Here is a 26765-nt window from a genome sequence, read left to right on the forward strand (position 1 = left end):
TCAGGAGGCAAAGGTCGAGTCCTGCGTTCTTTGAAACATGACCCGCCAAACCGCGCTTTTTAACACCCGCCTGCTTAACCCGGAAGTCAGCCACACCAATGTGTCGGAGGAAACATTGTTCATCTGACAGAGGTCAGCCTGCAGGCGTCCGGTCTGCCACAACGAGTCGCTAGAGTGCGATGAGCCAAGTAAAGCCCCACCCCAGCCTAACCCTCCCCTAATCCGGACAACACTGGGCCAATTGTGATACAGCATGAGATCGAACCTGGGTCTGTAGTGACGCTCTAGCACTGCAGATTTTTAAATTAAACACTCATCTCACACTTACATTTTCTTTATGGGCCTCTTCACTATTCAACATTCACTCAACATCTCAATCAAAAGTTTTAACTTCTTGCAAGTCACAATTTTTCTTCATGGAAAATTACAATTTCTTTAGTTATGGTCTTATGCTCTGATTTTATTTAACCAATTGCCAATAAATTAAAATGTCCAAATTAGTTTAACACACTTTGTATGAATTACTGTTAACATGAATTAAAACAAAAAGAGAAATACAAATCAGATTTGTTTTAAATTAAACGGCATACTTTCATTCCACACTTACATTTTCTTTATGGTCCTCTTCACTATTCAACATTCGCTCTCAACAACACTCACAGGTATCCCAGGTGTCTTTTTTACTCAACGTCTTAAAGCTTCGGTCAGGATATTATGTTGGAACATTTACGTAGGCCTACCTCATTTCTTATACCCAAACTCCGATCCAGACAGGCCTATATGCCTAGGATAATTAATGTCCCACGCTGAGTCGCCAAACCCATTGGAGAGTATTTCAATAGACATTGACCTATAAAGTTAAAGTGACAAATAATAGGGCAAGTATAGTACATTTGCATTTAATTTATTGCAGACTATACTGAAACGGAAAATGACAGTTTTTGTTTTCCATTAAAGGTGAAAATACATACAGACCACTCCTTCACAATGAGGTTGGCATTAAGAAACATTAGTGTAACAAAGTGATGCCTTTAATGCAGCAGTTATGGGGCAAAACATACGAGTCTAATTACCCCATTATGTATTGACCCTGCATTAGGTCACCGTTTTCTACCTACAAATATTACTCCAGGTAGGAACGGCTGAGCTGACCATCTTGTGATGACCATTTACCAAGGGAATAATAGTTAATGTAATCAAACATTCAAGTCCTATGAGCACGAAAGTCAATTAATGGTTTAAAGCACACAAAAGCCATAGAGCTCCTCCACGATTCCCAATCAGAAGAAAAATGTTAACTGGCATATCATATACAGAACACATGCCTACAGTTAATTTCAAAGTCATTTGCTTTTTGAAGAATAGTACAAAAAAAATATAGAAAATCCACCAAAGGTCAGAATGTATGTCCTGGTCCCATCAAAATAAATACCATAATATATTCTCTCTCTGAATATCCCACTTCTATACCTTTTGTTCTAAACATCAGGGTCTGTACTGGCTGTACTGTGATGGAAGAGGGTTGATTCCAAATCGCTGTGGCGCTGCGCCTAAGGCAGTTCTGAAACCTTGTTGTGATGAAGGCATCCCTACACCCATTCCCAGGTTCATACCCATCCCCAGCTCACTCCCCGGCCGGGCTAGGTTTTGGTTGAGCATGTTGGTGTAGGGGGAGGCACCGTAGTTGAGGCCCATGCTGTAGGGCCTCTGGTGCTGGGTGCTGGGAAGCACCATGGGCTGGACATGCCTCCCTGGGGTGTTGAAGGAGAACTCTGGCGGTGGGCTGCTGAGTTTGGATGGGGTGGAGGTGAGCCGGTCCATGTCCTCAGAGGATTTGGGGGGAGGGGGGACAAAGCTAGACAGGCCCCCGTGGTCAGAGGGGCTGAGTGTGCCGGCTGGGAGCACTCCGGCCATGAGGGAAGGCCGGATCCAGTCATCCTTGAAAATCTGAACCGTCAGCGTGGACACAAGGGGGAAGAGGCGGTTGGTCACATGGGCCAGCACCATCTGCTCGTTGGCATCCCGGCGTATTCGGACATGGACAGAGCCAGCCTGCACACAAAGCCGGTGGAGGAGACAAGGAGTTAAAGAGTCAGTCTGCGTGTTTACTCCACATTCTCTCTCTCTCCCTTTCTCTCCCTCTAGCTCTACTAGGGCATACAATCTGGAGAGAACAGTGTGGCAGCAACCCAGAACTGTGTGACAACAACTGAGCACAGCAGCAACACCACTGTATAAACTTAGTCTACACAGGAATTTACAAGTGCAGCCAAGAAGCTGGTCTATTTATCGATATGACAGCAGTGATGCTGTAATTGCGTAATGACATTATCCTGCTATTATGCAGAGTGCAAATAAGTGTTATTTTATTGAATGAGATTTAACGTAGCAGCAGAACAGACAGAATCTGTATTTAAGTAATTCTACGTGAAGCAACATTGTTAGAGCCACAGTCTGAATAATTCACATCTCAGGCGTTTCAATGAAACCAGAATGACTCAATTTCTGTCTTTATGCCATATTCCCTGTATTGGAGTACGACGTGACTACTGTCATCTTTTTGTGTGACTACTCTGTCTTCACAATGGGAATCAAAGAACATGGCCTTGCTTCTCCTAGAGGCAGAGCAAACAGAGCGTGACGCATTACGCTAGGAGTCTGCTGGGTATAATGAGGAGACAGCAGGGACAGAACGATGATGACGTACCAGAGAGCCAAAGCCCACCGTCCAAAAGTGTTCGTTACGGACCTCCAGGACCCCATCCAGAGTGGAGACCTGATGGAAGACAAGTACTGTTTTACACACATACATACATACAGTCTAGAGGTTTGCTCCTGCCCGCTCCCGCTGGCTTTCTGTCTGACTCCCACCCGCTCCAACTGGTCTCGAACCCAACCACCGTCCCGCAATGTTATTTTAGGCGTATGTGACGTGGCTTACTTGCCAGCCATGGTCCCAGCAATTCTGCATCCTATAGGCAGTATCAAAATGTGCAAAAATACCTAAGATTCTTATGTCACATGGCCCATTATATTAGGCTAACGGTAGGTATTACTGGGCTATATCAACCAACAGGCTAGATGGAGTTTGAAGAGAGCAGTGTGAACACTTGCACTTTCTCTTGAGCTACATTTTATAGCCTACCTTTAAGGAGCAGGACAATTTTCAGATGGGGCTGATCAGTACTTATTTCAAGGCAATGTAATAAACTATCGTATGAATCAGATTTCCTTGGAAATTATAACTGCCCCATCATTCTCCACACATGCATAGGCTATAGCCTTCTCTATTTAATTGAGACCACATGCCCACCTGATCTTGCACATATGGATACTGAACCTGAAGCAGCAAAAATTATGAGGGCGGACACTTGCATTTTTTTTTTAGCTACGTTTTGCATATAGGATGTAGCCTACCTTTAGGAGCAGGACGATTTGCAGGCAGAGACAAATAAATGGGTAATTCATATTTATGGAAAAGGCGCAATGCTCACGATGGTAGCCTATGCATTGCGCCTTTTCAATTATAACATTTTTTGATTGCACCTGGACTCACATTGGTTGAGGGCCCTACACTTCTTTCCATTACCAATATTACTTTACAGACACTAGTAAACTATAGCCTAATCATATTGAAATTAATTTCCTTTGGAACAATAACTGCAACGTGTAGAGCCCGATATTAAAATCGGCCGATATAGTTTTTTTTAATGCTATATCGGTTTAATTTCCCTGGAGTAAAACAACCGGAAGATGATAGATATAGCGGCAGATGTTTTGTCACACAAAAAAACACATCGGAATCAGTATTGGACCCCAAAAAATATATCAGTCGGGCTTTAGCCACGTGATTCTCTGCCCATGCATAGGCAGCCTACTCTACTTCACTGAAACCACACATACTGTTGGCGCACATGATCTTGCACACCCAACTAGGAGAGGAAGGCTACTGAACTTGAAGCAGCGAAATTCTGAGGGTGTGTGAAAAACGCGACAAAGAGGTGCTTTTAATACAATAGGAAGGCAAACAAAGCAGAAAGATGTTTGTTTCCAAATAACCTGCGGGATCTGACCGCATCATGAAAAATGCAGACCGCGCCACAATCGCTGTAGGTGTCTAACAGAGTCTCTGCCATGAGGTGACCAGTCCCAGTCAACGCCCATGGTCTGAAAAAACTATAACTGGCTCTAGTTATAATATTGCTAGAGTGGCACAATAGGATCCCAAGGGGCACAATATATTTTAAAACATGTTAGGGATTCATTGCAAGCTGTTTCACACTGTGAAATACACTTCAATAATATATACATATAAAGCACAGAAACAAAAATTGGCTTCAATACACTTGGTACACGCAACACATTTCAACTGCCTTATTTAGCGAGTGCAACGTGCTTGAAAATAAGGAAAGAGGACAACCCTCAGCAAACGCATCACTGATTGCCATTAGGAGCAAAAATGAGAGGTTCCCATTCGCTTCCAGCACTTTGCCCTCCACAACCACGGCGCCAAACAACTCCAGAGTTGTTGGACCATCAAAATCATTATTTAAATGTTTTCTGTGAACGGTTTGATGACTGTGTAAATATCCCGTATTATGTAAATAATTTACATGTATTCCACTTCATATGCCTCGTTATTAACATTGTACTTCATGTCTAACTTTAGCTCCATTTGGACATTACATTACACTTTGTTGTGCCGATGACGTGGATGTCAATTAAGGCAGCCCTAAAAGCGGAAGACACCTTTCAGTTGAATGCATTCAGTTGTACAACTGACTTTATTGTTAGGATTATCTCCGCTCCACAATTCACTAGGGTTGTCCTCATTGCTTTTGTCTAGATGGAGTACAACTATGACCGGAAGTCACTTTTTGTAGCAGGTTAGAAGAGCATTTTAGCTAACCCCTTTCCTAATTCACCTAACTTGCTACGTTAATTCTTCAGACCCGTTGCCTAAGTTCTACTAACTAGCTACAAAAAAGTAACTTCCGTAGTTGTATACCACCTCGTTAAAACCGTCCTTAATTGACCTCCCATCCTATTTCAATGGTTAATTAAACAAAATCATCACCCCCACTTGAGTGCTCTTACCTCTCTGAGCAGTTTGTCAAGCTGACCGATGACATGGGAGGGAGTGGTCTAAAGAGGACAGAACACAGCCAGGTGTGAGTCACCAGAGTGTCTCTGTTCAAAACACAGTGCTCCAGAAAATCCACAGAAAAACTATTTTAGTATTTCTTTCATTAGTCCACTGTTGATGCAGTCCCAAAATGTCTCCTGCATCAGCATGATGATGTGGCCTTTGCTTCTTAAAAGTCCAAAACTTGACTGCTGACGTGCAAAAACATCCCAGAACATGCTCTCTTGAACGTATTTTTTAACAGTAAGTTGAGAACAAATTCTTATGTACGACAGCTCTGGGATTCGATCCAGCAACCTTTCGGTTACTGGCCCAGCGCTCTAACCACTAGGCTACCTGCCGCCCCAACAGTGCTTCTTCCTTTAAAAGTTTTGAGCTTATACCACGACTGTTTGTGGTAGATGGTGGTAAATTGTGTCATTCTGGCAACAATGGCTGACATTTAAATGACGTGCTGCAACGTTTATAGGAAGAACCACTGTAAACCAAACATAATCCGGACAGAACATAACTCAGGCTTTCCAAGAGTTTACAGTGTTGAGTTGAGTTACAGTAAAGTTGTGCGATCCACATCACATCCTACAGAGAATCAACGATCCAGTTCAACTTAGACTGTGGACATGTTTGGATAGCCTACCTGAAGGAGCACCTTCCCGCTGTACACACTCATAGGATACATGGTGCCAAAGATCATGAGGCCGATGGCCACCGCCGAAACTGTGTCCACAGCATTGTAATTACTAGAGAGAGAGAATCATCAGGTACTTCATAATAGATACTATTAGTACGTTATAAAGTTAGGAGCATATAGCTGTCAGGATAGAGCTGGGAGACATGGACAAAAATCCATATCACGATAAACTGACTGAATTATCATGATAACGATACGTTTATAACATCCATGTACACCATAACGGTATTCACAATCATCCATATAACAATCACCAACTCAGTCTTGTGGTTAGTGTCCACCTTGAGATTGGAAGGCTGTGAGTTCGATCCCCGGCCAAGTCATAAGACTGTAAAAATGGCACCTGATGAGTCACTGCTTGGCAATCAGGATTTTTTAAATTTATTTTTTAGTTAAATAAAGGTTAACTAGGCAAGACAATTAAGAACAAATTATTTTTTACAATGACGGCCTACCAGGGAACATGCATGTTCAGGGGCACAACGACATATTTTTACCTTGTCAGCTCGGGATTCGATCCAGCAACCTTTCGGTTACTGGCCCAACACTCTAACCACTAGGCTACCTGCCGCCCAGTCCTTAATACCTGCCGCATTAAGGAGATAGATTAAGGGTGCGATAGACTAGCTTTTGGCTCCTGCCCTATGAGCAGCTAGTGCAAGGCTATTTCCATATAAGCAGACTTATTTCATTTCAAAGTTCACATTTCTCTAGTATAGGCAACTTATCATTATGAGCGATATCAGCAAATGCCCACGATAAGTGGTCGGTGTCGATCATTTTCGGTTTATCGCCCCCTCTCTATGTCAAGAGTTATCATGGAGGTTGATAAGTAACAAGAGGGATGTCAAACACACATCAGGTCGATAATGGGGGCTTTGTGGGAACAGAATTCAGAGTACATATTATTCCTCAACAATATTGATTTATAAACTTCCCCGAATCCACTAACTAATTCCATTACACCATGTCAGAGGGGAGGACTTACTTGATCTCAATGAGCATGTAGGTGATGCAGAGTGAGAGAGCTCCGGCCACGTTGATTAAGACAAAGGGATTCATACGAGGCAGAAGGACACTGCTGAGACCAGGGATAATCCCACACAGGCTGAAAACATACAAACACAAAAATAAAATACTGAGCCATTCAACCCTGTGGTGATGCTCCAAACGTGTCTAAACTTGTTAGAGTTACTGTGACAACACACATTACCAAAGTGACAACACACATTACCAAAGGGCAACCAAAGAAATCACACAAACAATCCAAGACAGGGACTCACAGAAAGCACCTGTAATATACACATCTTCTTAAAAGTTAAAATATTAATAATGCTGAGACTAAGTGATTGTAATAACAATCTACTAGACACAAATATAAATGCAAAACATTTCAACGATTTTACTGAGTTACAGTTCATATAAGGAAATCAGTCAATTGAAACAAATTCATTAGGCCCTAATCTATGGATTTCACATGACTGGGCAGGGGTACAGCCATGGGTAGGCCTAGGAGGGCATAGCCCCCTTGGGGAGCCCACCCACTGGGTAGCCAGGCACAGCCAATGAGAATTAGTTTTTCCCCACAAAAGGCTTTATTACAGCCAGTTTCATCAGATGTTCAAGGTGGCTGGTGTGCTCACTGCGCTGCCAGACTCCAGAGGTGCAGTCAAATTTAAATATGCTCAAATCATTGGTCACATACACATGGTTAGCAGATGTTATTGCGAGTGTAGCGAAATGCTTGTACTAAACCATTGCTAAATCATTGTTTGTAACATTACGATGCCGTCACCATCGACGATGGCTGTCAAACATGGTTGATACTCCGAGTCGGTATTCATGTCATATGAAAGAATTCCCCTCGACCACGACCACAAATTTTGGAAAACAAACGTTCTTCATCGACTTTTGGTTATAAGGAAATAACAAAACATACTGAAAAGCTGCTGTGTTGTTCAATGTGTGTTCAGAAAGTATTCACATCTCTTGACTTTTTCCACATTTTGTTGTGTTACAAAGTGGGGTTAAAATGAATGCCATTTTTCATCAACAATCTACACAAAATACTCTATTGTAATAGTGGAAGAAACATTTTTTTTTACTGATGTTAGAATTTATGAAATATGAAACACTAATACATAATATACATACACAAAAGTATGTGGACACACCGTCAAATTAGTGGATTCGGTTATTTCAACCAAACCCGTTTCTGACAGGGGTATAAAATCGTGCACACCGCCATGCAATCTCTATAGACAAACATTGACAGTAGAGTGGCCTTACTGAAGAGCTCAGTGACTTTCAACGTGGTACCGTCATAGGATGCCAACTTCACAACAAGTCAGTTCGGCAAATTTCTGCCCTGCAAGAGCTACCCCGGTCAACTGTAAGTGCTGTTATTGTGAATTGAAAACAGCTAGGAGCAACAATGGATCAGCTGCGAAGTGGTAGGCCACACAAGCTCACAGAACGGGACTGCCGAGCACATAAAAAACGTCTGTCCTCGGTTGCAACACTCACTACCAAGTTCCAAACTACCTCTGGAAGCAACATTGGCAAAATAACTGTTCGTCGGGAGCTTCATGAAATAGGTTTCCATGGCCGAACAGCCACACACAAGTCTAAGATCACCATGCACAATGCCAAGCGTCGGCTGTGGTGTAAAGTGGTGTAAAGCTCGCCGCCATTGGACTCTGGAGCAGTGGAAACGAGTTCTCTGGAGTGGTGAATCACGCTTCACCATCTGGCAATCCAATGAACAAATCTGGGATGGCGGATGCCAGGCTGGAATGGCGGATGCCCCAATGCATAGTGCCAACTGTAAAGTTTGGTGGACGAGGAATAATGGTCTGGGGCTGTTTTTCATGGTTCGGGCTAGGCCCCTTAGTTCCAGTGAAGGGAAATCTTAGTTTCAGCAGGACAATGTGCCTGTGCACAAAGCAAGGTCCATACAGAAATGGTTTGTTGAGATCGGTGTGGAAGAACTTGACTGGCCTGCACAGCGCCCTGACCTGAACCCCATCGAACACCTTTGGGATGAATTGAAACGCAGACTGCGAGCCAGGCCTAATCGCCCAACATCAGTGTCCGACCTCACTAATGCTCGTGGCTGAATGGAAGCAAGTCTCCGCACCAATGTTTCAACATCTAGTGGAAAGCCTTCCCTGAAGAGTTGAGGCTGTTATAGCACCAAAGGGGGACCAACTCCATATTAATGCCCATGATTTTGGAATGAGATGTTCGTTGAGCAGGTGTCCACATACTTTGACCATGTAGTGTATATTCTTGGGCACCAACACTTCAATGTATTATTTTACAGACAGATGGATGTATGCATTCATCCCGTGTTCTCTCTACGTGGTGTGTTTTTAGATCAGATTATATTTTTGGGATGTGCTTCGTCCTGTTCATAAATGACCAATGTCTGATCTAATTCGAATGACTAGCGGTTCATTATGCCGTTGTGATACAATTCATGTACAATTAAGCATTCATGTGTGTCGCTTTTCAGCATGTGACTAAAATAAATACATTGCTCTCATTTCACAAAAAGAAAAACGAGATCCCTATAGTGAGTGGAACCCCCTCAGGATCTTACAGTTGTGTGGTGATGAGGCAGTGTGCATGCTTTACAGATCAGGTATGTGTGTTTAATCAGAGATGTTAATGCAGTGCATTAGGAAGGGGTAACCCATCAGAGTAAACGTGATGATATGATATGAAGAGATGTGCTGTCAACACTGGGGATCGCAGTGTCTGAGACCACACATCATACTCATCAGCATCAGTAGGGGGAGTAGAGGGCAATGAGTTCACTCACATTTAGCCAGTGTGAAATCATGACATTTAGCCCTGTTTTTTTTTATCTGCAGTGATGTATTCAGATCTTGGCATAATATTATTTGAAATAGGTCATGATTAGATAAATACTGAGAAGATGAATTCTATATAGTGTTTTTAAACTGCACCCCTGTCCAATGTCAACCTCTTATTAAACATGCATGGATACTAGTCCACCGATGTCCAACAAGGACACAATAAAAAAAAGAGGCATTATCTTTAAAAAAGAAAAGAAAACCCATCAACCTCCGGTCACTTAATTTGAAGCCAACATTGGGGCGGGGGGGGGGGGGGGGGGGCTGGGGGGGAGCAGGATTTACAATCCCAATAATCTCCTAAATCTCCCCTCTGCATTGATATAATTTGAGTACTAGGGACAGGGTCGTGTGATTCCACGACCGTCTGTCTGCACAGTCTGTGCGTCCGGCGCTGCCTAGAGAGAGAGAGAGCGAGAGAGAGAACACTGTGTGGATAGAGGGAGCTTTGTTCCAGAGTGACAGTTTGCATAATCCCACCCACTGGAGACAGAAATTGTGGGATTACGGTGAGACATACAAACACTTGATATGATGTCGGTCGGCTATAAATACAGGCTAAACGCTGTTGCCCAAATAATAGTACACAGTGGACTAGCTCCGAGGGTTATATAATGTCTACCCACCAAACATCAGGGAGGGTGGTGAGGCCCAGAGACACGGATGACACGATTAAAGCAGATAATGAAACAATGAGTCAAAGTAGTCCGGGACATCCTGTCCACTGTGCCTTCTATTCAGAACAATCAGAACTTTACTCTGTCATTCAGCGCCTTCAGAAAGTATCCACACCCCTTGACTTTTCCCACATTTTGTTGTTTAACACAGCCTGAATTTAAAAGGGATTAAATTCAGATTTTGTGTCACTGGCATACACAACGTACCCCATAATGTCAAAGTGGAATTATGTTTTTATACATTTTTACAAATGAATTTTATTTTTTTATTAATAATAGTATCAATACGTAATCAACTCCTTTGTTATGTCAAGCCTAAATAAGTTCAGGAGTAAAAATGTGCTTTAAATCACATAGGTTTCATGGACTCACTGTGTGCAATAAGTGTTTAACAGGATTTTTTAATGACTACTTCATTTCTGTTCAATTATCTTTAAGGTCCTTCAGTCAAGGAGTGACCTTCAAAAACGGACTCAAGAACAAAGACCAGAGACATTTTCCAATGCCTCGCAAAGAAGGGCACCTATTGGTAGATGGGTAAAAATAAAAAAGCAGACATTGAATGTCCCTTTGAGAATGGTAAAGTTAATTACACTTTGGATGGTGTACAGTGCATTCGGAAAGTATTCAGACCCCTTGACTTTTCCACATTTTGTTACATTACAGCCTTATTCTAAAACTGATTAAATAGTCCCCCCCCCCCCTCTCATTAATCTACACACAATACCCTATAATGACAAAGCAAAAACATGTTTTTAGAAATGTTTGCAAATTTATAAAACAAACAAACAAAAACAGAAATAGTTTATTTACATAAGTATTCAGACCCTTTGCTATGAGACTCAAAATTGAGCTCAGGTGCATCCTGTTTCCAGTGATCATCCTTGAGATGTTTCTACAACTTGATTGGATTCTACCTGTGGTAAATTCAATTGATTGGACATGATTTGGAAAAGCACACACCTGTCCATCCCACAGTTGACAGTGCATGTCAAAGAAAAAAAAACAAGCCATGAGGTGAAATAATTGTCCGTAGAGCTCAGAGACAGGATTTTGTCAAGGCAAAGATCTGGGGAAAGGTACCAAAATATGTGTGCAGCATTGAAGGTGCCCAAGAACACAGAACCCTCCATCATTCTTAAATGTAAGACGTTTGGAACAACCAAGCCTCTCCCTAGATCTGGCCGCCTAGCCAAACTGAGCAATCGGGGGAGAAGGGCCTTGGTCAGGGAGATGACCAAGAACCCAATGGTCACTCTGACAGAGCTCCGGTGTTCCTCTGTGGAAATGTGAGAACCTTCCAGAAGGACAACCATTTCTGCAGCACTCCACCAATCAGGCCTTTATAGTACAGTGGCCAGACAAAAACCACTCCTCAGTAAAAGGCACATGACAGCCCTCTTGCCAAAAGACACCTAAAGGACTCATACTATGAGAAATAAGATTATCTGGTCTGATGAAACCAAGATGAAACTCTTTGGTCTGAACGCCAAGCGTCACGTCTGGAAGACACCTGGCACCATACCTATGGTGAAGCATGGTGGAGGGAGCATCATGGTGTGGACATGTTTTTCAGTGGCAGGGACTGGGAGACTAGTCAGGATTGAGGGAAAGATGAACGGAGCAAAGTACAGAGATCCTTGATGAAAACCTGCTCCAGACCACTCAGGACCTCAGACTGGGGCGAAGGTTCACCTTCCAACAGAATAACGACCCTAAGCATACAGACAAGACAACATAGGAGTGGCTTCGGGACAAGTCTCGGAATGTCCTTAGGTGGCTTGACCAAAGCCTTGACTTGAACCTGATCGAACATCTCTGGAGAGACCTGAAAATAACTTTTCAGCGACACTCCCGATCCAACCTGACAGAGCTTGAGAGGTTCTGCAGAGAAGATTGGGAGAAACTCCTCAAATCCTTCCTAACTCAGTTGTTGGAGAGGAAGGAAAACCGCTCAGAGATTTCACCATGAAGCCAATGGTGACTTTAAAACAGTTACAGAGTTCAATGGCTGTGACAGGAGAAAACTGAGGATGGATCAACAACATTGTAGTTTCTCCACAATTCTAACCTAAATGACAGTGTGCAAAGAAAGAAGCCTGTACAGAATAAAAATATTCAATGCATCCTGTTTGCAATAGTATGCTAAAGTAAAACTGCAAAACATTTGGCAAATAAATTTACTTTCATGTCCTGAATACAAAGTGTTATGTTTAGGGAAAATCTAACAACATATCGCTTAGTACCACTCTTCATATTTTAAAGCTTGGTGGTGGCTGCATCATGTTTTGGGTATACTTGTCATCTGCAAGAACTAGGGATTTTTTTTAGGATAAAAATAAACAGAATAGAGCTATAAGCACAGGCAAAATCCTAGAGGAAAACCTGGTTCCGTCTGCTTTCCAACAGACAGTGGGATACAAATTCACCTTTCAGCAGGACAATAACCTAAAACACAAGGCCAAATATACACTGGAGTTTCTTTCCAATGAACGTTCATAAGTGGCCTAATTACAGTTTTGACTTCAAATCGGCTTGAAAATCTATGGCAAGACCTGAAAATGGCTGTCTAGATGCTAACAACAACCACCTTGACAGAGCTTTAAGAATTTTAAAAAGAATGTGCAAATAATGTACAATACAGGTGTGCAAAGCTCTTACAGACTTACCCAGAAAGACTCACAGCTGTAATGGCTGCCAAAGGTGATTCTAACATGTATTGATTCAGGGGTGTGGATAGTTATGTAAATGATATATTTCTGTAATTTAATTTTCAATAAATTTGTTAAAATGTATATTAGGTGCTTTTGCCCTAGGTAACCTGGAGAGTGGGTGGGATTGTACGTGCCTTTTACTATTCAGGATGGAATGCGACAGAAAGCCACTTCAATAATATTTGGGGTTTTAGAATAGATGAGAATCAATCTTATTTAGGTCTAGTTTTGTTTCATAGAGTGCTACTGGTATATTATTTCAGATCAGGGTGTTATAGCTATGAGGGAACGCCTGCATAATGGAAAGCAAAATATAGCTGGACCTGCAATGAGTTAGAGGCTTGTTTAACATGACCCTCAGCAGCTCATTCACATAACCCATTAGGAGGTAAGGGAGGGTTCTTTTTCAATTGAGTCCTCCAACTCCAAACATGACTCAGCCTTTTGTCATATTCCACTTCCTGAGTGGCATAATCCAGACCGGGGCACCAGCAGAGAAAGTAGAGGTGCAAAGTGATCTCAACACTCTGGACTGAAACAAAACCCACCAACATCCATTATTCAGACAAAACAAATGAGGCGATTCATCATTCTGGAAGCTACTATATGAGGGAAGAGGGGTGGAGTTTCATTGTCAAGCCTCTCCCCAGCCCTGCACAGGGTCTCCAGGGGGAGGGCCAGGAAGTGGCTGACCTGAGAGTATCCATCAGGTCTTAACCCCAGGGCAAGGGCACACAGCACTATACGGAGGAGGTTGAAAGGGAAGATAAGAGTTTCACATCTGACCTCTACAGGCAGGTTTCGCCAGAGGGGGTCATTGTCATCTATTGGAAATGGCATGAGACCGGCCCTTGCTGTCCAGATACCTTACAATAATTCCAAGAAGCTCAATCGATTAAGCCAATATGTTTCCCTGAAAAAGCCACTCCCTAACATCTTGCTGAAAAAAATACTACACCCCATGTCATATTTGACATACATTTTGAAATGTTTTAGTCATTTAGCAGATGCTCTTATCCAGAGCAACTTACAGAGTACATTCATCTTAAGACAGCTAAGTGGGACGGACACCCACATATCACATTCATAGTAAGCACATTTTTCCTCAATAAAGTAGCTATCAGCAAAGTCAGCGCTAGTAAAGGGGGGGAGACAAGTGCGAGTGTTAGTTCATGAAAGGGGGTGCAAGACGGATGCTGTGGGATTATTTTTTTTTAACTATTTGAAGAAGTAGGGTTTTAGATGTTTTCAGAAGATGGGCAGGAACCCTGCTCTCCTGGCTTCAGGGGGAAGCTGGTCCCACCATTGGGATGCCAGGACTACTCTCGTAGGGTTGGGAGAGCCAAGAGACCAAAGGTGGCGGAATTGAGTGCTTGGGTTGGGGTGTAGGGTTTGAGTATAGCCTGAAGGTAGGAAGGGGCAGTCCCTCTTGCTGTTCCGTAGGAAAGTTGTAGTGGATGCGAGCTTGTAGTGGATGCAGGCTTGTAGTGGATGCGAGCTTCGACTGGAAGGCAGTGGAGTGTGTGGAGAAGTGGGGTGACATGAGAGAGCTTAAACATCAGGCAGGCTGCAGCGTTCTGGATAAGTTGCAGGGGTTTGGTGGCACAAGCGGAGAGCCCAGCCAACAGCGATATGCAGTAGTCCAGACAGGAGATAACAAGTGCCTGGATTTGGACCTGCACCGCTTACTGTGTGAGGTAGGATCGTAATCTACGGATGTTGTAGAGCATGAACCTGCAGGAGTGAGTCACTGCTTTGATGTTTGCAGAGAACAACAGTGTTGTCCAAGGTTCTTTGTACTATGGGAGGGGGACACCGTGGAGTTGTCAACCGTGATGGAGAGGTCTTGAAGCGGGCAGGCATTCTACGGGAGGAAGTGCAGCTCCGTGTTGTTGTGCTCGAGGTGGTGGGCCGACATCCAAGCGGAGATATATGCCAGGCACGCAGAGATGCGTGTCGCCACCTGGGTGTCAGAACGGGGAAGGAGAAAAGTAGTTGAGTGTCATCCAAATAGAAATGATAGCAGAGACCATCCGAGGATGACAGAGCCAAGTGACTTGGTGTATAGAGAGGGCCTAGAACTGAGCCTTGGGGGACACCAGTAGTGAGAGCACGTGGTGCAGACACAGATCGTTTCCACGTCACCTGGTAGAAATGGCCTGCCAGGTACGATGCAATCCAAGAGTGTGCAGAGCCTGAGACGCCCAGCCCTGAGAGAGTGAAGAGGAGGATCTGACGGTTTACGGTGTCGAAGGCAGCGGATAGATGTAGGAGGATGAGAACAGAGGAGAGAGAGTCAGCTTTGGCAGTGCGGAGAGCCTCCGTAACACAGAGAAGAGCAGTCTCGGTTGAGGGACACGTCTTGAAGCCTGACTGGTTAGGGTCAAGAAGATCATTCTTCGAAAGATAGCAAGAGAGTTGGTCAGAGACAGTACGCTCAAGTGTTTTGGAAAGAAAATAAAGAAGATCTGTAGTTTGACGTCAGGAGTCAAGTGTTTGTTTAGGAGGGGATCGATTCAGGCCATTTTGTAGTCAGGGGATGCAGCCAGTGGTCAGGGATGAGTTGAGGGAAGTGGGAAGGTCTCCAGAGATAGTATGGAGAAGGGAGGAGGGGATAGGGTTGAGCGGACAGGTTGTCGGGTGACCGGACCTCACTAGTCGCAGGACTTCATCTGGAGAAAAAGGGGAGAAAAGGGTCAAGGCGTAGGGTAGTTTTGTGTGTCTATTTACCCTTTAGCCTCAGTTTGATTGGGACAGACTGCTAATCACATTACACACATACACTGTGGTGCATACATTTCCTGAGGGATGCTTGGGAGGGAAACTGTCCACTTCTGGACTACAGGGGGAAAACAAGGAGGATCAATACAGCAGGATGACTCATTGAAAGAGGATCTTACCTTCGACTCAGGTCTGCGACATGCTCCTGGAGCCAACTGGTGCTGGCAGCTGTTGGGAGGATGGTGGGGAGGGGGAGAGAGAGTGAGGGATGGAGGAAAAAAAGAGAGAGAAGACAGAAGACAGGGGTCAGAATTACACACATCAACACAGTGAGAGAGCATCACTCTAGCAGCCCTTATCTGCAGTCTGTTCCCATATATCTTCCTCCACAGTGGCCATTGTTGTGGCAGTAACAGGAGCCCGAGTGCCATTTGATCAGCAAGCAGAGTGTGTCCTCAGCTGTCCACCCCACAGGATGGGTTACAATCACAGACGACTGACCAGGGGAGGGCACATATATGATTTTAGAGTATCCCACTGCCATCTGTGACGTTTAAACACAAATGGCTACAGAGCAAACCTCTCAGCTCATATTGGCTAGTTTACTGTGGTTTAGGCAGATAAGTGAGAGAGGCATTGGGAGAGACTACAAAAAAACGTTCCCCAAATCCAATTTTCACTCCCCCACATAAGCCTGACCACACCAGGAGTTTTGGGGTGTTTGTGTATGCGTGTTTGCTCTCCTTGAACATGTCTCTCCCTGACTCTGAGATGACGGGACACAGAACATCCAAATTTGCAAAGCAAAGCTAAATGTTTGGTCCAGATTCTGTACGACAATATTCTCTGAAAGAGACTGGTGTGGCAAAGGGGACAGGACATAGTCTTATGCTCTAATTCATTTGTACTGATAAATCATGTACATACGCAAAAACACAAAACACAAAATGTTAAGAAATTGATATGTTGCAAATGTGCAATACAAAGCTATTGCTTTTTCCCCCTCCTCTCTGCTGGTGAGTATTGTTCTCTGCTCATACAGGAGTGCTAAAAGGCCTAGTACACCAAGTCATTTTTTAAAATAATATTTTTTTCCAACTGCAGCATCCTCAGCACCCTTAGTTCCCGTGGCTATGATATTCGGTAGGCCTAAGACATGGTAAAAAAAAAAAACTTTTAAATATAGCCTATTATATTCAAATCCATATGCATCTTATTCGAAAGACATAGCCTATGTGATAGGCAAACATGTTCCGTCAAACCTTGAAAATACATTTTTTAAAACTAATTTAGGTCGTTTCGTATTTTGTTTACACAACTTAACTAATGTATTTTATAACTCGCAGGCTTGTATTTAGGATTTCTACAGTACGATAGGAAAAAGGCATATCCAAATAGGCCTGTTTTAAGCGAATGTTCATTTGTTTTCATGTGTTAGGCTATAAAGAATGTTATAAATAATAATTTGCTTTATCGGTTTATAGATTTAGGATTTTTACAGTTCGATAGGCAAAAGGCCTTAAGGATAATGGGCCTATTAGGTTTTTTGTCGAAGCCAATGTTCATTCAAGTGTTATAAAGGATATTATAGGATAAATAATACTTTTTTATCTGATTTTTGTTGACACCTTGACTTTTTCCACATTTTGTTACGTTACAGCCTTATTCTAAAACGGATTAAATAGCCCCCCCCCCCCCCATTAATCTACACACAATACCCCATAATGTTTTTACTGAAATATCACATTTATATAAGTATTCAGACCCTTACTCAGTACTTTGTTGAAGCACCTTTGGCAGCGATTACAGCCTAGAGTCTTCTTGGGTATGACACTATCGTACAAGCTTGGCACACCTGTATTTGGGGAGTTTTCCCCAATCTTCGCTGCAGATCCTCTCAAGCGCTGTCAGGATGGATGGGGAGAGTCGCTGCACAGCTATTTTCAGGTCTCTCCAGAGATGTTAGATCGGGTTCAAGTCCGGGCTCTGGCTGGGTCACTCAAGGACATACAGAGACGTGTCCCGAAGCCACTCCTGCGGTGTCTTGGCTGTGTGCTTAGGGTCATTGTAATGTTGGAAGATGAACCTTTGCCCCAGTCTGAGGTCCTGAGCACTCTGAAGTAGGTTTTCATCAAGGATCTTTCTGTACTTTGCTCCATTCCGCTTTCCCTTGATCCGGAAAAGTCTCCAAGTCCCTGCTGCTGAAAAGCATCCCCACAGCATGATGCTTCACCGTAGGGATGGTGGCAGGTTTCCTCCAGACGTGACGCTTGGCATTCAGGCCAAAGAGTTCAATCTTGGTTACATCAAACCAGAGAATCTTGTTTCTCATGGTCTGAGAGTCACCTCCCTGGCCAAGGCCCTTCTCGCCCATTGCTCAGTTTAGCCGGGCGGCCAGCTCTAGAAAAGGTCTTGACAGTTCAAAACTAAAAATTATGGAGGTCACTGTGTTCACTGACTACATCTCAGCATTCAACACCATAGTGCCCACAAAGCTCATCACTAAGCCAATAACCCTGGGAGTAAACACTTCCCTCTGCAACTGGATCCTGGACTTCCTGACGGGCCACCCCCAGGTGGTAAGGGTAGACAACAACACATCTGCCAAGCTGATCCTCAACACTTGGGTCCATCCTGTACTCCCTGTTCACCCACGATTGCATGGCCAAACACGACTCCAACACCATCATTAAGTTTGCTGACGACAACAGTGGTAGGCCTGATCACCGACAACGACGAGACAGCTTATAGGGAGGAGGTCAGACCTGGCAGTGTGGAGCCAGGACAACAATCTCTCCCTCAATGTGAGCAAGACAAAGGAGCTGATCGCGAACTACAGGAAAAGGAGGGCCGAACACGCCCCCATTAACATCGAAGTGGAGCGGGTCGAGAGCCTCAAGTTCCTTGGTGTCCACATCACCAACAAACTATCATGGTCCAAACACACCAAGACAGTTGTGAAGAGGGCATGACAACACCTTTTCTCCCTCAGGAGACTGAAAAGATTTGTCATAGGTCCCCAGATACTCAAAAATTTCAACAGCTGCACCATTGAGAGCATCCTGACCCGTTGCATCACCGCCTGGTATGGAAACTGCTCGGCATCTGACCGTAAGGCGCTACAGAGGGTAGTAGGTTCGTCCCAGTACATCACTGGGACCAAGCTAGGCAGTGTCAGAGGAAGGCCCCCCAAAAATTGTCAGAGACTCCAGTCAACCAAGTCATAGACTGTTCTCTCCGCTACCGCACGGCAAGCGGTACCGGAGCGCCAAGTCTAGGAACAAAAGGCTCCTTAACAACTTCTATTCCCAAGCCATAAGACTACTGAACAATTAATCAAATGGCCACCCGCACTATTTACATGGACTCCCCCCATCCTGTTTTCACACTGATAGTCATATTACACACAGTCACTTTACCTCGAATAACCTGTACATTGAGTTGGTACCGGTATCCCATGTACAGTGCCTTGCGAAAGTATTCGGCCCCCGCGACCTTTTGCCACATTTCAGGCTTCAAACATAAAGATATAAAACTGTATTTTTTTGTGAAGAATCAACAACAAGTGGGACACAATCATGAAGTGGAACGACATTTATTGGATATTTCAAACTTTTTTAACAAATCAAAACTGAAAAATTGGGCGTGCAAAATTATTCAGCCCCTTTACTTTCAGTGCAGCAAACTCTCTCCAGAAGTTCAGTGAGGATCTCTGAATGATCCAATGTTGACCTAAATGACTAATGATGATAAATACAATCCACCTGTGTGTAATCAAGTCTCCGTATAAATGCACCTGCACTGTGATAGTCTCAGAGGTCCGTTAAAAGCGCAGAGAGCATCACGAAGAACAAGGAACACACCAGGCAGGTCCGAGATACTGTTGTGAAGAAGTTTAAAGCCGGATTTGGATACAAAAAGATTTCCCAAGCTTTAAACATCCCAAGGAGCACTGTGCAAGCGATAATATTGAAATGGAAGGAGTATCAGACCACTGCAAATCAACCAAGACCTGGCCGTCCCTCTAAACTTTCAGCTCATACAAGGAGAAGACTGATCAGAGATTGCAGCCAAGAGGCCCATGATCACTCTGGATGAACTGCAGAGATCTACAGCTGAGGTGGGAGACTCTGTCCATAGGACAACAATCAGTCGTATATTGCACAAATCTGGCCTTTATGGAAGAGTGGCAAGAAGAAAGCCATTTCTTAAAGATATCCATAAAATTGTAGTTTAAAGTTTGCCACAAGCCACCTGGGAGACACACCAAACATGTGGAAGAAGGTGCTCTGGTCAGATGAAACCAAAATTGAACTTTTTGGCAACAATGCAAAACGTTATGTTTGGCGTAAAAGCAACACAGCTCATCACCCTGAACACACCATCCACCCTGTCAAACATGGTGGTGGCAGCATCATGGTTTGGGCCTGCTTTTCTTCAGCAGGGACAGGGAAGATGGTTAAAATTGATGGGAAGATGGATGGAGCCAAATACAGGACCATTCTGGAAGAAAACCTGATGGTCTGCAAAAGACCTGAGACTGGGACGGAGATTTGTCTTCCAACAAGACAATGATCCAAAACATAAAGCAAAATCTACAATGGAATGGTTCAAAAATAAACATATCCAGGTGTTAGAATGGCCAAGTCAAAGTCCAGACCTGAATCCAATCGAGAATCTGTGGAAAGAACTGAAAACTGCTGTTCACAAATGCTCTCCATCCAACCTCACTGAGCTCAAGCTGTTTTGCAAGGAGGAATGGGAAAAAAAATCAGTCTCTCGATGTGCAAAACTGATAGAGACATACCCCAAGCGACTTACAGCTGTAATCGCAGCAAAAGGTGGCGCTACAAAGTATTAACTTAAGGGGGCTGAATAATTTTGCACGCCCAATTTTTCAGTTTTTGATTTGTTAAAAAAGTTTGAAATATCCAATAAATGTCGTTCCACTTCAAAAAAAATACAGTTTTATATCTTTATGTTTGAAGCCTGAAATGTGGCAAAAGGTCGCAAAGTTCAAGGGGGCCGAATACTTTCGCAAGGCACTGTATATAGCCTTATCGTTGTTATGGAATTTTCTTGTGTTACTTTTTGATTTGATTCCCAATTTGTTTGTTTGTTTTTTTACATTTGTTTATTTAGTAAATATTTTCTTAACTCTTTCTTGAACTGCATTGTTGGTTAAGGGCTTGTAAGTAAGCATTTCACGATAAGGTCTACACCTTCGGCGCATGTGACAAATAACATTTGATTTGTTTCTTGGTGACCTTCAATGCTGCAGGCAATCCCCAGATCTGTGCCTCGACACAACCCTGTCTCGGATCTCTACTGACAATTCATTTGACCTCAAGGCTTGGTTTTTGCTCTGAAATGCACTGTCAACTGTGGGACCTTATATAGACAGGTGTGTGCGCCTTTCCAAATAATGTCCAATCAATTGAATTTACCACAGGTGGACTTGCACCAAGTTATAGAAACATCTCAATGATGATCAATGTAAACAGGATGCACCTGAGCTCAATTTCGAGTCTCATAGCAAAGGGTCTGAATGCTGAAAACTGTTTTCGCTTTGTCATTATAAAGTATTATAGAATACTGTGTGTAGATTGAGGAACATCTTTTTAAAATCCATTTTAGAATAAGGCTGTGACGTAACAAATGTAGATTAAGTCAAGGGGCCTGAATACTTTCCGAATGCACTGTAAATGCAACATTTGTAAGCTATTGAAAACTATATTAAAAAGCGTTGTTGCTGGAGCTTATGCCGATTGCCCACTGAGCAATTCAAGGACATTAATAAACACTGACAATATTAGAAAAATGAGTTTATATTGTTTAATTTGTGAAATAAACATTTACTGCAACTTTTATTGACAGTAGCCTATGTGAAGACCTATATTATTGGCTGTTTGGTTTGCAAGGAAGGATTTTCCAAGGGCACAATTTATTTGCCTACACTTCCACTAAAGCAGAAACGTACCAGGTTTGTTTAAACTTCCTATTTGATAAGTCTATCTTGCAATTGTTTATCGCTCATTATTACTAAACAACTTTCTGAAATGGTTGATCATGAAAGAGTAGGCTATGCCTAGGCCAACAAGTCACATTAAAATCGATTGGAGATTGGGGAGATCAAGGGAAATTAAGATTTTAAACAATAAACCAGAGTGTCTGCTGCAAAAGGCCCATGATAATTCGACATTGGATAGGATGGAATAAAACATGTTAGGCACTATCTGATGTTTTGCTCTGCTTTGGTGCTCTCTGCTCTTTCTACACTCTACTGAACAAAAATAGAAATGCAACAATTTCAACAGTTTTACTGAGTTACAGTTCACATAAGGAAATCAGTCAACTGAAATAAATTAATTTGGCCCTAATCCATGGATTTCACATGACTGGGCAGGTGCGCAGCCATGGGTGGGCCTATGAGGGCATAGGCCAATCAGAATGAGTTTTTCCCCACAATAGGGCTTTATTACAGACAAAAATACTCAGTTTCATCAGGAGTTGCAGTCAAATTCAAATATGCTAAACCATTGTTTGTGACATCACAATGTCGTCACCATCAGTGATGGCTGTCAAACATTGTTCATACTCCGAGTTGCTTTTAATGTCATAAGGACTTTCCCTCGACCACGGCCATAAATTGGGGGGGGGGAAACATTTTCCAATGACCCCCAAAAGTATGTTGACACCACTTGAAATTAGTGGATTCAGATTTTTTCCGCGTAGTGTAACAATCATCTGTCCTTGGTTGCAACACTCACTACCGAGTTTCAAACTGCCTCTTGAAGCAACGTCAGCACAAGAACTGTTCACCAGGAGCTTCAGGAAATGGTTTCTATGGCCGAACAGATGCATACAAGCCTATCCCCATGCGCCAAGGGAGTGATGAATCATGCTTCACCATTTGGCAATCTGATGGACAAATCTGGGTTGGTGGATGCCAGGAGAACACTACCTGCACCAATGCATAGTGCCAACTGTAAAGTTTAGTGGAGGAAGAATAATGGTCTGGGGCTGTCATGGTTCAGGCCCCTTAGTTCCAGTGAAGGGAAATCTTAACGCTACAGCATACAATGACATTCTAGACCATTCTGTGCTTCTATCTTTGAGGCAACAGTTTGGGGAAGGACCTTTGCTGTTTCAGCATGACAATGCGAGGTCCACACAGAAATGGTTTGTCAAAATCAGTGTGGAAGAACTTGACTGGCCTGCAAAGAGCCCTAACCTCAACCCCATCGAACACCTTTGGGATGAATTGGAACATTAATCGCCCAACATCAGTGCCCGACCTCACTAATGTTCTTGTGGCTGATTGGAAGCAAGTCCCCGCAGCAATGTTCCAACATCTAGTGGAAAGACTTCCCAGAAGAGTGAAGGATATTATAGCAGAAAAAGGAGGACCAACACAATATTAATGCTCATGATTTTGGAATGAGATGTTTGATGAGCAGGTGTCCATATACTTTGATTATGTAGAGTAGAAATGTGTTATTGATTTGACAGTTGAAAAGTTCTATAGATGATGCAATCATAAAATACCCCAACCCTAGTATCATGTACCGCTTCTTAAGGATATGAGAATGAGGTGCTTGTGATGGAGACAGGAATAGTCCTAGAAAGTCTGCTTGCTAACCAACAGATAAGTAATCCTCTGTCAAGTTTACTGTCCATAGCCCCATTTCCGTTACAGCATTATAAAGGTGTTTAAGTCTATACATGTTCATTTGAATAATGACTAATCATTATGGATAAAAACAATGATTTATAATCATAATGCAAACCATCTTAGTGTACAAAAACAGTCAGGGTAACACATGAAACCCACCCCCCATTCTGGGGACTTGTGTTGAGTAAAGCCACAAGAAGGGCAATTTTGCTGGGCCTACTCCATGAATGAACCATTTTAGCTGAGTGACTTATTTATGATATGGCAGCCTGTCTGGCTGCCTCAGGGCTCTGCCGTCTGGAACATGCTTATATAATACCATTTTGAACTCACTGTGTGTGCGTGCGCGGTGTGCCTTTAGCCTGACTAATGCACTCCTGGCAATGAGATGTTAAATGAAGTTAGCCTGTTCATTTAGCCTTGTTAATTTGAGTGTGGGGTAAAGTGAATGACCCAGACAAAATGTATCCAATGTACAGCTTCACCACAACTCATCAATCAAACAGCACAATCTAAATGTTCATACTAACATGAAAACCTTCAGTCATTGTGCACTACATCACTGTTACTCAATACAACCTGCTAAGGGCCAAAACACAGGAAGAAGTCCTTCCAAACCAAGGAGAGGATTGGTGGGGAGAGGAACAACCAGAGCCATTCAGAGCTCTTCTCTGTGCCACGTGACTGGGTGACAGACAGGCTGACAGAGAAGACAAGCCGTCCATGATATAAGTCTTGTCTCGAGTCCTAATAATGTTCCTCGAGCAGATTAAGTCATTCCAATGAAAGGCAAAGGAGGAAGGCAAGACAGTCGTAGTGCTCCTAATCGAGCATACTGCTCAATTAAAGCCCTTAATTACATAAGAGCAAAGCTATATAGTCTCTAAGAGGCCATGGATCAAATGGACCACATCTGGACCAATCAAAAACATTGGGCAAATCGGAGCTGACACTAATACAGCACAAACCATAGGCGAAGGGGACAAAGACAATGTTTTGCTTGTGTCGTAAACATTGGGCTCAAAACAAACAAACAAAGACAGGAAGGTCAGATTTCTATGCTGACTGAGTGATCTCCAGGTATTGTGTTTTCCTCCCGTCTCCCTCCATTCATTCATTCTGGCTCTCTATGGCCATTCTCATCTCTTTCTCTTGCCTTACTGCATCCCTCCCATCTCTCCTAGCAAACTTTTTCTCTGACTACTTGGTTCAATCTTGGGCTAGAGTAGAGACAGTGCAAATGACGTGCCCAGGGCTGTGTGTACACGGTGTATAAAATTAAAAGTCTCATTGGATTTCAGGCAGACAGATTTAGAGGGTCAACTAGTCTGGGGTCTGGATTGTCCAAGAGTCCATAACTGTGTCAATGAGGATTTACAAACAAACAGTGAGCCATGACAGCTTGGGCCCTGCTTAGTGGAGTACTGCAGCCACAGGCATCATGCAGCGCCAGGCCCTCTGCTGGCAGCTCAGGGAATAACAGCCAAACTGCAGCAGGCAGAGCCACATACAGCAGAACCAGGGAAAGTGAGGAGGCACCATGGTACTAGGACTGGCATGTACTACAGCTATAATTGATTATCAATGACCATGTGAAATCCATTACTAACAAAAACAGCCAAAAACCTGATAGTATCCCAGAATGAACCACAATAATGATGCATTATAGTTGGCATAAATTATTATTGACACTGATATTGTCAACCTCTTTTTACACACAGTAAGTTAGTATAGCAGTTTATTATAACCTCAGACATACTAGGCAGTGAGAGGTGAGGAGAGTCAGAGTTGACCTACCTTCTGAGACATAGACAAAGGGCTTGTTCTTCACAGAGAGCAGAGTTAACAGGTTGAAGAACAGTGCTACAAAGGTCCCCACCAACAGACGACCCCTACACACACAGAATACCATTATCAGTACAACATAGATGCATACTTGTAACACATGTCAAACACAGCACATACTCTCCATGGCTTGTACAGTAGTCTCCATTGACTTCAATATTATTGCTAAAATTACATTTGGAATACATGACACTTTCACAATGAAGTGAAATAAGTGAATCATAATGGAAAACAAACACATGTAAACGTTTCCAAAACACAACCATCCACATAAACATCAAAATAGAGGCAGATTTTAATGCTGGAGGAATTCAGTTGGTGCTGCAGTGTGAATGGATGTTCTCCACTAGATTAAGTGTTCTGTTACCTAGAACATGTGGCGTCTTGCCTGGCTGGCACCTGCTGCCCAGCAGTGATAATAATCTGTTGTTTTAGTGATATTGCCCTGCATTACACCCAACATTACATCTCCAATGTTCCACTGCTTTGAAAAGGTAATCTCGTCAACGAAGACGGGTTTAAATCGGGCGTGTTTTCATCAAACTACTAATCTGTTTCATAATGGCGATCCAGGATGGTGCAGCTGCAGCGAGGGACAGCAACCTGATTAGCTGAAAATCCCACTGCGTTCAGTTTAGAGGGATGAGAGGAATGGTAGGCTAATTCTATCTGGACCCAGACCCAGCTGTGATGTTTGTTTGGGCTGATGTTCTCCCTGGAGTGTGTGTGTGGAACAGGGGTGCGTGGGCGTGCGTGTTTGGACCGGGGCCTACTTACGTGTGCACCTCCGGCTGCTCCACGAATCTCTCCAGACTGGCAAAATATCAGAAGGGAAGAAAAACTGTCACACAGAAACATGGGGCAATATGGGACAAGTAAATAAACAAACAAAACATGTAAAAAAAGAAAAAGAAAAAAGGTACCACGTGACCTGACTGGGAGAAACTGTTGCCTGTGCTGATGTGTTAAAGCAGAGTGATATAATAGATGGCCAGGACACGCTGGGAGCTAAATGGCTGATTAAGTCTGATAGTGACACGAGTACCACTCACCGTGACAACAGCCATCAGAAACACCCCTCAAGGCTATACAGAAGTGTTCTTGCATATTTCAACAGGATAAACAACATCAACCTGACCCTTTTAAGGTGGACGATCAAAACCTGTGTCCAGTATTCATGGAGGCATGGAGGGAAGAAGGCATGCAGCCAGTCTATATTTACCATACATTTACCACAAATACACAGTATGTATTCTCTCATCTTGCCCTCCCCTCCCCCTCCGTTTCTCTCTGAATAGCGGGAGCCTTGTTACACACATGCTTGTGCGACGGTGTAACATCATCATCTCTCCCCTCCCCTTCCAGAAATGTGACCTTCAGATAAACCATGTCTTCTATAATGGGTGCTTCAGGCT

General features: G+C 43.3%; 1 protein-coding gene across 1 annotated transcript in view; it reads right to left on the reverse strand.

Annotated features, from left to right (window-relative positions):
- Positions 1-407: 407 nt before the first annotated feature.
- LOC139381436 (zinc transporter 6-like) overlaps positions 408-26765 on the reverse strand; it is an 83372-nt gene continuing 57014 nt past the window's right edge. Inside the window, exons 8-15 of the mRNA XM_071124952.1 lie at positions 26128-26163; positions 25303-25397; positions 16010-16058; positions 6826-6945; positions 5784-5886; positions 5098-5145; positions 2708-2776; positions 408-2052 (exon numbers count right to left, since the gene is read on the reverse strand). Of these exons, the coding sequence (XP_070981053.1) occupies positions 1486-2052; positions 2708-2776; positions 5098-5145; positions 5784-5886; positions 6826-6945; positions 16010-16058; positions 25303-25397; positions 26128-26163 (1087 nt within the window). The 3' untranslated portion in view covers positions 408-1485. The remainder of the gene's footprint in view (positions 2053-2707; positions 2777-5097; positions 5146-5783; positions 5887-6825; positions 6946-16009; positions 16059-25302; positions 25398-26127; positions 26164-26765) is intronic.

Source organism: Oncorhynchus clarkii, chromosome 23 (assembly GCF_045791955.1).
Source record: "Oncorhynchus clarkii lewisi isolate Uvic-CL-2024 chromosome 23, UVic_Ocla_1.0, whole genome shotgun sequence".
Taxonomy (NCBI): domain Eukaryota; kingdom Metazoa; phylum Chordata; class Actinopteri; order Salmoniformes; family Salmonidae; genus Oncorhynchus; species Oncorhynchus clarkii.